This window comes from Bombina bombina, chromosome 1 (assembly GCF_027579735.1).
Source record: "Bombina bombina isolate aBomBom1 chromosome 1, aBomBom1.pri, whole genome shotgun sequence".
Taxonomy (NCBI): domain Eukaryota; kingdom Metazoa; phylum Chordata; class Amphibia; order Anura; family Bombinatoridae; genus Bombina; species Bombina bombina.
The window spans coordinates 1,276,767,573-1,276,780,742 of NC_069499.1; the positions used below are offsets into that span (position 1 = coordinate 1,276,767,573).

The following is a 13,170-nucleotide window of genomic DNA, read 5'->3' on the forward strand; positions in this document are numbered from 1 at the left end:
GTCCGTTCAAGCATTCAAATCTAGTCTGACTGCTTGGAGATTGAACGCTTAATTCTTTCAAAGCATGGTTTTTCTGAGTCAGTTATAGATACTCTGATTTTATTATTATACTTTATTTATGAAGCGCCAACATATTCTGTAGCGCTGTCCATGGATACAATTCATTTAAATAAAACATTACAAGACTTGTAAAAGACAGGACAAAATTTACAAACACATACAGGAGGGATTGAGGGTCCTATTCCCGTGGGAACTTACAATCTAGAAGGGTAGGAGGTTGAGAAACAGGAGGTGAGGACTGCAAGATTTGGAAAGATGTTAATAGAGTTAGATGAGGGAAATGTTAGGTAAGTGAAGTTAATTTATTATTGAGTTGGGTGGTAGGCTTCCCTGAACAGAAAAGTCTTCAGGGAACATTTAAAGGAAAAAACAGAGAGTAGTGACAGTATAGATATTTATTCGTGAGACGGCAGGACAAACAGCAACGTTTCGAGACTTCTGTCTCTTTGTCAGCTTGATGTTTGTTGTTTTATATATATATAAAACAACAAACAGTGAAGCCTCAGGATTTTTCCAAACGTGCCAAGTTTAATCGACGTTTTGAGGATGAACCTCCCCTTCTTCAGAACAAACAAATGATGTGAATCACACTCTTAAATAGGGCAAACAAGAAACAGTGATTACCTCCTCCCCTGTGTGTAAGGCGCCAAAATTCAATCCATTGCAATCATTGAGAAAATCGCCAAACCGGAAGCAGTATTCTAAACCACTTCAGGTCCGACATTACATGTATTGAAAACTCACATAATCTATAACAAATACTTCAACATCTCAAACCCAAAGTGCAACGTTGTGTTCATAAGTAGCAATTATAAACCTGTGTTACAAGTGCCATATTATAAAATGATGTTGTTGATACCGGTCTGTATACGATTTGCGTAACCGGAAGTAACATAACTTGAGTAGACTGGAAGTGGGGCATCATAGAATGTTCAAGTTATGGATGACTGACTGAGTGGGACATATCTAAGTAAAACATTACAGGTAAAGTCACTTAAAGGGACATTATACACTCATTTTTTCTTTGCATAAATGTTTTGTAGATCTATTTATATAGCCCATAAAGGTTTTTTTGTAAAAAATGTATAGTTTTGCTTATTTTTAAATAACATTACTCTGATTTTCAGACTCCTAACCAAGCCCCAAAGTTTTAGGAGAATACCATCAGATACCTACTCCAGCTTGCTCCACTTTTTCAACAGAGCTGAACTGAGAGCTTCTAAGTAAGTTTTTAAACAGTTTTCTACTGGATTTTTATATCAGTATCTGTGCATTTTATTCTTTAGCGTAGTGTCTATTACATGCAGTTATATGAAAATTGGTGTATACTATCCCTTTAAACACTATTAAGAAGGAAAAAAAAATGCGAACAGCACACATTATTAACAAAGTATATGTGTACCATACAGCAAACTGTGCTGATAAATCCTACATGGAATGTGTAAAATTGTGTAAGTAGATGGACACCTTACAAAAACAGCACCTATATGCTCTCAAAATTGTGTATACATTAAAATAATTATACTGGCTGTGAATAGCAGACTGAACTAGATACTATACAGTATAGTAGTCTGTGTTAATAGTTATGTCACTAAACTGGTATATATATATATATATATATATATATATATATATATATAGTTTTTGTACAAGCTCACGTATTTCACTACTGCATTTCAGAGGGGTTAAAGGGGCAGTCTAGTCCAAAATAAACTTTCATGATTCAGATAGAGAATGTAATTTTAAACAGTTTTCCAATTTACTTTTATCACCAATTTTGCTTTGTTCTCTTGGTATTCTTAGTTAAAAGCTTAACCTAGGAGGTTCATATGCTAATTCCTAAGCCCTTGAGGGCTGCCTCTTCTCTCAGGGCATTTTGACAGTTTTAACCACTAGAGTGTGTTAGTTCATGTGTGTCATATAGATAACATTGTGCTCACTGCGTGGAGTTCACGTGAGCCAGCTCTTATTGGCTAAAATGGATGTCTGTCAAAAGAACTGAAATAAAGGAGCAGTTTGCAGAGGCTTAAATACAAGGTAATCACAGATGTAAAAATTGCATTTATATAACAGTGTTAGTTATGCAAAATTAGGGAATAGGTAATAAAGGGATTATCTATCTTTTTAACAATAACAATTCTGGTGTAGACTGTCCCTTTAATTTGTCAAAAAGGTGTCAGGAGTGCAGAGTGCAGAAACAATATAGGTATTCTAGAGGTACTAATGCATGATATGTATATATTCTTAGTTCTGTAGGGTCGACTCCAGGGTCTATAAAACTCTGAGCAATGTTTCAGCTTTAACACATATATATGACACCTTTCTGACAAATTAACCCCTCTGAAATGCAGTAGTGAAATCAGTGACATTGTTCAAAAATATACCAGTTTAGTGACATAACTATCAACGCAGGCTACTATATACTATCTAGTTCAGTCTGCTATTCACAGCCAGTATAATTATTTTAATGTATACACAATTTTGAGAGCACATAGGTGATGTTTTTTGTAAGGTGCCCACCTACTTACACAATTTTACACATTCCATGTAGGAATTATCAGCAGTTTGATGTATGGTACACCTATACTTTGTTAATAATGTGTGCAGTTTGCATGTTTTTTTTTTTAATAATATGAGTGTTTACACCTATGGTGTTTTACTTAGATATGCCCCACTTCCGCTTTCGGAAGTCAGTCATCCATAACTTGAACAGTCTATGATGCCCCACTTCCGGTGTACACAAGTCATGTCACTTCTGGTTACGCAAATGGTATACAGACCGGAATCTACAACATCATTTGATGATATGGCACTTGTAACACAGGTTTATCACTGCTACTTATGAATGCAATATTGCGCTTTGGGTTTGAGATGTTGAAGTATTTGTAATACATTATGTGAATTTTTAATACATGTAACGTCGGACCGGAAGTGGTTTAGAATACTATTTCTGGTTTGATGATTTTCTCAATGATTACAATGGTTTGAATTTTGGTGCCTTACACACAGAGGAGGAGGTAATCACTGGTTCTTTTTTGCCCTATTTAAGAGTGTGATTCACATTATTTGTTTGTTCTGAAGAAGGGGAGGTTCATCCCCGAAACGTCACTTAAACTTGGCACGTTTGGAAAAATCCTGAGGCTTCACTGTTCTATATTTACTTTTAGTGCTAGCTCAGGTGGTTTTCCCAAGAGGGCAGATTCATAGTTGGTTTTATATATATGTGGATGTTATTTTTTTTAAAAAATCTTTTTTGGCTGAACTGAAGTCTACGTGGAATGTTATTTTGCCCTTGTGACTACTCAAAGTCTATTTTTTACCGCAAACTTACAAACAAGAGATTGCAAAGCGAATCTCCAAGCACAAAACAATTACTTCTAGTGGTTTTAACACACAATTGCGAGCGTTAACTACCACTCCACTCATAATATAGCCCTTTTTAAGTAATGTACATGATACATTTTATCAAGCAAGACTTTACACTGTGATTTAAAGATCAAATAAGCTTTCCTCTTTGTGGAAGTAAACACAAAGGGCTTGATTTATCAAGTGTCAAGCGGACATTATATTCTCTTGCTATCTTTACTTAAAAAGCAGGAGCCGCCCCATTTTTGGTTCAGATCCTGAGTTACACTTGCTTATTGGTGGCTAATTGTAACCACCAATAAGCAATTGCTATCCAGGGTGCTGAACCTAAAATGGGCCGGCTCCTAAGCTTTACATTGCTGCTTTTTATATAAAGATAGCAAGAGACTGAAGAAAAATTGATAATAGGAGTAAATTAGAAAGTTGCTTAATATTGCATGCTCTATTTGAATCATGAAAGAAAAAATATGGGTTTAGTGTCCCTGAAACGATGGGCCTCCAAAGCAGCAGCTGCTGATTGATAAATGTAGCCCTTAGTTATCTTGGGACAGTAATGTTACATATTCAAATTAATTAGAGCATGTTATTTGTTTAATTAGGCTGTCCCTTTATTTTGCTTGTTTATTTTTACATCCACAATATTAGATTAGTTCACCTTTATGTAGGTTTGATGGAATATCAGAAGAAATGAAATTATCTATTTCAGTAGGAAACACAGAATCTGAACTAACCATCCCACTCGTGTTTTACAATTATATACAGTACATCTTCTCTGCTTCAGCTAGCGAGAAATATCAATTTGGTGTCAGATACAAGCAAGGAAATTGGATGACATCAGAGAAGTGTGAATCATGGTTTGAGACACACTTGGTAGCAATAAACAACTGAAGAATTACTTGAATGGGAAATGAAAATCTGACCATTAACCTCTCCACTGCCTGCATCATAAGGTTTCAAATGAACAAAACATTGCATAAAATATATCACCATTAATCTCTGAAACAGATTGGTTGTGGTACTGGACAGGGTGAGTCACTGGCAATCCAAAAAAGTATTAGTAAGTGATCTTCGGATATAGGTCCAAGCAGAATCATGTATTTCTGAACACTGATGCATGTAAAAGGGCTAAAGCTCTGAGCTATTTATAGGCTGCTTTTTCGTCATAACAGGATGCCCTCACTGCACAGTTTTGTACACACGCTTTTCTCATTTAACTCTAAATGATGCTGTAATAAAGAATCTATTATAGATTATAACATCTGTCTCAATTTTATTTTATTAATGACTCGTAGTTAACACCTTAGCTGCCAGGGAGGCTGAAACTCACTGTCTTGCAAGGTAGAGTTACAGACCTCTTTGAAAGACAATGGTTAAAAAGAATTGGGGCTACAGCTGTAGCTATAAAAAGCTGAATCCTAGAAAATACAAAAAAAGAATGGACAAAGGAAAGAATGGTAGATAAAAAGGAAAGGAGGAAGGAAAAAAAGGAGTAAAGGAAAGAAAAGAAAGAAAGATGTTTGTTTTCCTGAATTACAAATAAAGCAAATTTACAACAGCATAACAATGATATCCCTGGATAGGACATAGAGAGCTGGGACCTGTGATTTTAACTCATTCTGAACTTGAAGTTGCCTTTTGGATTCTGGACATCTCCGGTAGTCTTATCCCCCATGTTTGAACTTGGCCTTTAAATAATTCTGCTACTGGGTTACAGACTACTCTAAACTATATCCTTGTGTTGCTTTATAATCTTGGTTTAAATGATTCTGCTACTGGGTTACAGACTACTCTGAACTATATCCTTGTGTTGCTTTATAATCAATGTTTAAATAATTCTGCTATTGGGTTACAGACTACCCTGAACTATATCCTTGTGTTGCTTTATAATCTTGGTTTCACCTGTCTTGGATCTGCATCTTGGATCTGCATCCATTACCTGCTTTATGATTCATCAAGAACATATCTCTTTTTCTTACTGCTGAAGTTATGGGTCACATCTAAGGTAAAACCAATGGTCTTGGTTTATATATAATCTAATCCCAAAATATGTAATTGACATTTGTTAGTTTTTACCTACAGTGCTCACAAACAAGCCTTCTATACAAATAATCTTTCCTAGTTACTTGTTTATTCTAATGTTCAATTTTAAACAGTCTCTAGTTTAAATGAGACATTTCAGTTAGTGAGAAAAAATACCTTCCTAGTGAAAACCAACAACTTTTAAAATTATAGAGAGGTGTAAAGTAAGATTAAAATCCTCCACTAAGCGCAAAATGTAACCAAAATAACTCCTTGTGTAGCCCATTTACACAAGACTTCTTTTTCCCACAGAAACCTCTAGATATATTGTTTCCAAATTGCAGTGGAGGATTCTAAGTTCACTTTTTACCTCCCCATAATTTTTTGTTTTTCGTTAGGAAATCAGCTTTACCAAGTAGCAATTGAGAACCTACTCCCAGCTGATGAGTGGCAAAATACCACAAAATAGCTGTCCTGGGCTGGTTCTGATTTGCTGTATGAACCCTGGGTACGCTTAAAAACTGTGTATATAGCAATGCTATTGCTAAAGAGAATCTGCCTTTAAACAGATTAAAGTAAAAAGGTGAGACATTGTGGACCTAATTTGCATACATTACCCAGAACCTTTGTTGCATTGGAAACAGTGTATCTAGAGGCTTCTGTGGGAATATTCAGTATATATGTACAGTATATGTAAAGGCATCATAAAGTCTTTAAAGTGATATGAAATAGTGCACCTTTAGTAAAAAAAGATTATGGTAAATCAAAGTAGACATAAAAAGAAAGAAATTGTGTTAAAAACAGCAAACACATTTTCTAGCAAAATGTGTACTTATAAATTCTTAGTGTTGCTGCTACCTTTAGTGAGATAAGAGAGCAGACATTACAGAGCTTAAGTTCTTCTAACACATTATTTTGCAGTAAACCTCCTCTACTGAGCATGGGCAATAAACTGACTGCAGCTAAAGCAAATGCCTCCTAGCAAACCACATCAAAGGAAAATATGCCAGTTTGCCTTTGTGTAGAGTACTGCTCCATTGGGGGGCAGTGACAAGAATTAACGGACCCTGATTACTGATTAAAGGGACATAATACTCATATGCTAAATCACTTGAAACTGATGCAGTATAACTGTAAAAAGCTGACAGGAAAATATCACCTGAGCATCTCTATGTAAAAAAGGAAGATATTTTACCTCACAATTTCCTCAGCTCAGCAGAATAAGTTCTGTGTAAAAAGTTAAACTCAGCTGCAGCCCAGCTGCAGGTAAAACAGAAATAAAACAAAAATGAAGAAATGAACAGCAAACAATCAGCATCAGCATTGCCGAGGTCATGAACTCTTTTACTGTGATCTCATGAGATTTCACTTAACTCTCATGAGATTTCATTGTAAACTTCCTTACACTGAATAGGGAAATACCATGTGAGTGCACGAGGCTCATCCCTTCGGCTGTCCCAGGACAGACATACTGATATGCTGCTTAGAAATCCTTTACAATGGGATGTGGCTACTGAGGAATTTTTGAGGTATAATATCTTTCTTTTTTACATAGAGATGTTCAGGTGATATTTTCTAGTCAGCTTTTTACAGCTATGCTGCATCACTTTCAAGTGTTTAAACATTTGGGTATTATGGCCCTTTAAAAAAATAAAATAAAAGGCAACATCCTTTTAAAATGATGAATAATATTTATTGCATAACCCACTGCTTAGTGTTTTTTTAATTGCAACAATAAAAAAGACAGTTTTATATCCCTCTAAGCACATCTGTGATCCTACCTTTCTCCTGCACAACAACCTGAACAATGTATGTGTCATCGGACTCCTCTCTGTCTAAGGAATGAAGGAGCTGGATCTTCCCAGAATATTCCTGGATGTGAAGCCATTTCTTGGTATCATTTCTCAAGCTGTAACTGTAATTTAAAAAAAAACATTTATGCCTAGGTATCTATTGCTCCCCAAAAAGATAGACAATAAAACTGTAAAACTGAGATATAGAATAAATATTTGAGTATTGGAAACATTCATTCTATGATAACTGAAACAAAATATCATGCTCTAATTATTTAGCTCCTGCACTGCTCTGTGGGTCTTGAGTGGTACTCTACTGTGTGTTTAACCCATTTGTGAGGGTTAACGGCACAGTAGTGCAGGGTTGATAGCCTTAACATGTAATGCTCTAATGCAGGGCTCGGAAAACCCAGGAACCAGGGAGCCACTAGCTTCTAGAATTTTACCACTGGCTCCTAACTTTTTGGTTTATTCTCTATATATCTCTATACAAATGCCCCTGGCTCCTAAAAGTAGGTCTGGCTCCAAAATTTTAAACAGATCTGTCAACCCCTGCTTGTATGAAATAGAACATGACATTTGTTACTATTATTACCCTATAATGATCTTGGTTAAAAACGAAACAGTTGTATTCATTAAGGAGTGTAAGACAAAAATAATTTGAGTGTTTTCCATACAAATTGGCATTTAATATTTTTAAAACAAACTTATGCAAGGGACAGCTGATGTTTCAGAGTAAGTGTAAAATAACTTTGTACAAGATGTTTGCAATGCAGTACTGGATATTTAGCTGCCACAAATTTTTATCTTTTATAATCTGTAGATCTCATTACATTCTAAGAAGCATTATTTGAATATTGTAAGATCTTTGAATGCTCTGACTATTTTTGATCCCAGTCCAGTCCTATTGCAAGAAGACCAATCTCTGGAGGAACGTGTGCCCAACTATTCAACTCTTTTGCAATCCAATATATATTTTGACATTTATATTAAAATTACAGGTGCATGGAAGGGATTGATTTTCTTTGTCTCATATAGAAGATAATTTTAGCATGTATCGGAGAGCTTCATTTTTGGAAAAGGAGTTCTTGTCCCTGTCTGCAAATATACATCTGTTGGTGGTGTTCTTACAAGCCAAAGAGTATTTATATTGCATTCTTTTCCTTCTATTTTAAAATTTAAAGTTTTTACTTTATCTTTGTATCTACCTTTAGAGCATTCATACATGCATAGGTATATAGAGTCATTTACAGATATGTAAATTGTAAATGACCATGGTTTATATTGTTTGCCACATATTTTAATAAACCAAAATACTATTCAGTAAATCACAATAAGAGAGCAGAACCTTGACAAAAGTATTTACCGGCACCTCCAAAACCTTTTTCTTCTGAGGTTTAATGTTTTAAAATACAAGCAAAATAATTAAGCACAATATGTTAGAAAAACTAACTTCAATTCAGTGCAAATATAAAGTTATTTAAAAAGGAAATTTGTGCACTTACTCTGATCATTCTTCAAGCATTGTGTTTTTTTATATTTTCATTCTTATTGGGGTTTTTTTGTCAAAATGTAGAAAACAAGATTTGTAAATGAAAAAAAAATAATAAAAAAAAATAGAACATTCAAGTCAAACATTAAATTAACAGTAGTCATGATATACATATAGGTTTACAATGTTGTGTTAAAATGCCTCAATATGAATTTAACTCCTGCTAAGCCTAATCAGTTCCAGCTGTAGAAAGTCTTATCCAAGCTCAGAATGTCTTGTCTTCTGTTACATAGGAGCACCCATTGGCCAGTCCCATCTGAGCAGATTGAAAATAATTTGGAGAGATAAGGGTGCCTGTATACCTGTGAAGGGGAAAAAAAACATATATCCAAAGAAAAAGATGAAGGGGCCGATTTATCAATCAAGGGCTGATCGGGTTGATTGACAACCCCTGCTAGCGGCCGATTGGATGCAAATCTGCAGGGGGCGGCATTGCACAAGCAGTTCACAGCGTATCATGTCGGACAGACATTGATAATTCAGCCCCGAATCGTGAAGTGAGAGATATGGAGAGAGGAAAGAGGAAGAGAAGGAGGAAGGGATGGGGTAGAGAGTCTCATTACACAAATCAATATTTGCCCTGTAGTCTTATATATGCAAAAGGGACATTGTTATCATCCAAGTATAGGGGAAAGTACCAGCGCGCTGTATGTATAATGTAAAGGAGATAGCAAGTCTTGCTATGAATGTTAATTTTGTTCTTATATGACAATATAATTGGACATTGTAGTATGCATAACCTTCCAAGATTAATAGTTATCATGTTCTATGCTTTGTGCGGTTTAAGTATTAAGAATTAAAAGTGCAGTCAACTTAAAATTAAACTTTTAAAATTCACATAGGGCAAGCAATTTTAAACAACTTTCCAATTTACTTTATCATCAACTTGGCTTTGTTTTCTTGGTATCCTTTACTAAATGCTAAACCTAGGTAGATCCATATGCTAATTTCTAAGCTAATGAAAGCCTCCTCTTATCTCAGTGACAGCTAGACAGTGTGTGCCATATAGATAAAGATCGTGCTCACTGATGTGGAGTTATTTATGAGTCAGTACTGATTGGCTAAAAGGCAAGTCTGTCAAAAAACTTAGATACGGGGTAAGTCTGCAGAGGCTTAGATACAAGGTAATTACAGACTTAAAAAAGTGTATTAATATAACAGTGTTGGTTATGCAAAACTGAGGAATGTATAATAAAGGGACTACCTATCTTTTTAAACAATAAACATTTTCAAGTAGACTGTCCCTTTAAGGGCAAAATTACAAGTGGTGAGGTAAATAAATTATTTTACTTGTGCGCAAACACCTCTGAAATAAACTTATTTATTTCATGAATCCACCACCCTTTCCATTCAAGCACCTTGTCACTTTTTCATATACCTTTTTAACTTTATATGGGACTAGATTACGAATGCAGTGGTACTTTGCACTACCAAGTTAACTTCACTAGAAGGAGGCTTTTTGCACACGTTGGGTAGTTTGGGAAACTTGTATGTACAAGTTAAAATTAAAAAGTTTTCGCACAAGCGCTAACCCAATCAAAAAGCCAAACTTCAATATTGCGACTGCATTAACGTATTCTCCCATAGATTTCAATTGAGCGTGAAAAGCAGTTTTTCAAGTGCACTAACTCAACATGAAATTCGAATATTTCACATTCAAATGTTCTTTACATAGAAGAATATGTTCTATTTATTCATAAATACACATTTCTATATATATTTGATGTTTTTTAGTTAAAATATATAGCTATACATATATATTTATATAAATATATATTATATATATGTGTATATATATATATATATAAAATATATATATATATATATATATATATATATATATTTATATATAGGTATAGATATATACAGATATATATATATATATATAGAAATATTGATTTATAAATACTTAGAACATACTCTCTTACGTAAAGAACATTGGAATGTGAAATACTTACAGTAAACACAGTGAAACACTTTATTAAATTATGAATATTGCATAAATATTTTAAATGTTTTCAGTTACTTGACTGCAAAGGGCTCCAACACACTAATATATATGTCTATATATGAATACAAATGTATTTATGTGTTTATATGTGTATATATGTTTGTAAATACATACATATAAATACATATGTACACACATAAATACATTTATTTATAGCAAGTATTTCTATGTTAAATTTGTTTGCAGTCATGCTAAAGCATTTACTTTCAACTTGTAATACACAGTGAAAAACCCCTTTTTGCTCCTGCGCAGGTACTTTTTTGTGAATAATTTTTATCAGTGTATATATGAGTGTAACACTTTATTTTAATGTATTTATGTTGTGTTTGGTGCACTACACTTTACGCTTGGTCTTCACTCACAAAAAATCCGATGCACACTAATTTTGTTTGTGCTTGAGTGAACGTGTTTACTTTGAATTTGTAATATGTGTGAAAGTTATAATGAGCGCAATATTGCTTATCGTGACCCTGGCTAACAAAAGAGCGCGAGCGCAATATTGCTTATCGTGACCCTGGCTAACAAAAGAGCGCCACTTGTAAACTGTTTTGTAAAGTATTTAAGTAAGAGTGTGCAATCATATCACCCTAAACTCACCCTAAACTTACACCAAAGTATAAGGCAAACTTATCTGTTTACATTCAGCTAGATTACAAGTTGAGCTTTATGAGTTAAATAGCAGTGTTGTGGCCCATAACGCATCATTTTCCCTAACGCAGCCATTACAAGTCTTGTCGGTATAGCTGTACCGCAAGTATTTTAGACTGTAACGCAACGTCAGTACCGCACTCTTAAAAATTACGTTTTACACTACAAATCTGTAAAACTCATAACTAAAGTGTTAAAAAGTACATTAACACCCATAAACTACCTATTAACCCCTAAACCGAGGCCCTAACGCATCGCAAACACTATAATAAATTTATTAACCCCTAATCTGCTGATCCCAATATCGCTGCCACTAATAAAATGTATTAACCCCTATTCCGCCGCTCCCTGACATCGTCACCACTATGCAATAGGATTTAAGCAGCTCTCATTCTATTGGCTAATTTGAATTAGCCAATAGAATGAGAGCTGCTTAAATCCTATTGGCTGATTTGAATAGCCAATAGGATTTTAACAGCCCTAATTCCTATTGGCTGATTCAAATTTTTCAGCCAATAGGAATGCAAGGGACGCCATCTTAAATCGCGTCCCTTGCATTAAAGATTCAGTATACCGCGGCGACCGTATGAAGAGGATGCTCTGCACCGGATATCTTCAGGATGGACCCGCTCCGTGCTAGTGGGATCAAGATAGAAGATGCCGCCTGGATGAAGATTGAAGAGGCTGTCTGGATGAAGACTTCAACGCCGGGATGAAGATTGTTCAAGCGAAACTTCAAAAACTGTAAGTGGATCGTTGGTGGTTAGTGTTAGGCTTTTTTTAAGGTTTTTTTTGGGTTGGTATTTTTTTAGTTTAGGGTTTGGGCAGTAAAAGAGCTAAATTTCCTTTTAAGGGCAATGCTCATAAAAATTCCCTTTTCAGGGCAATGGGTATCTTAGGTTTTTTTAGAATTAGGTTTTTTATTTTGCAGGGTTAGTTGGGTGGTGGGTTTTACTGTTGGGGGGGTCTTTTGGGGTTTTTTTTTGCAGGTAAAAGAGCTGATATCTTTGGGGCAATGCCCCACAAAATTGGTAGTTTATTGTAGGCTAGGGTTTTTTTTATTTTGGGTGGGCATTTTTATTTATTATTAATTTATTTTGATAGGGCTATTAGATTAGGTATAATTCTTTTTTAATTTGGATAATTTCATTTTTTATTTTTTTTAATTTAGTGGGATTTTTTTTGTAATTTTAGGTTTTAGTGTAAGGTAGTTAGGATTTATTTTACATGTAAGTTTGTATTTATTTTAACAAGGTAGTTAGTAAATAGTTAATAACTATTTACTAACTAGTCTACCCAGTTAAAATAAATACAAACGTACGTGTGAAATAAAAATAAAACCTAAGCTAGCTACCTACAATATAACTATTAGTTATATTATAGCTAGCATTGGTTTTATTTCACAGGTAAGTATGTATTTAGTTTTAAATAGATATTATTTAGTTAATAATTGTAACTTTAGTTTAGCTCTAGTTTAGTTATGTTAAAGTTAGGGGGTGTTAGGGTTAGGGTTATGTTAGGGTTAGGTTTAGGGGTTAGTTTAATTTAGAGTTTTGCGATGTGGGGGGCTGGCGGTTTAGGGGTTAATAGGTTTATTTAGTGATAGTGATGTGGGAGGCCAGTGGTTTAGGGGTTAATAACTTTAGTTAGTTGCGGCAACGTCGGGGAGCGGCGGAATAGGGGTTAATAACTTTAATATAGTGGCGGCGATGTTGGGGTGC

General features: G+C 34.6%; 1 protein-coding gene across 1 annotated transcript in view; it reads right to left on the minus strand.

Annotated features, from left to right (window-relative positions):
- Positions 1-13,170, minus strand: part of CDH16 (cadherin 16) — a 577,454-nt gene that overhangs the window by 221,340 nt on the left and 342,944 nt on the right. The window contains exon 13 of the mRNA XM_053719204.1: positions 7,227-7,360. Coding sequence (XP_053575179.1) covers positions 7,227-7,360 — 134 coding nt within the window. The remainder of the gene's footprint in view (positions 1-7,226; positions 7,361-13,170) is intronic.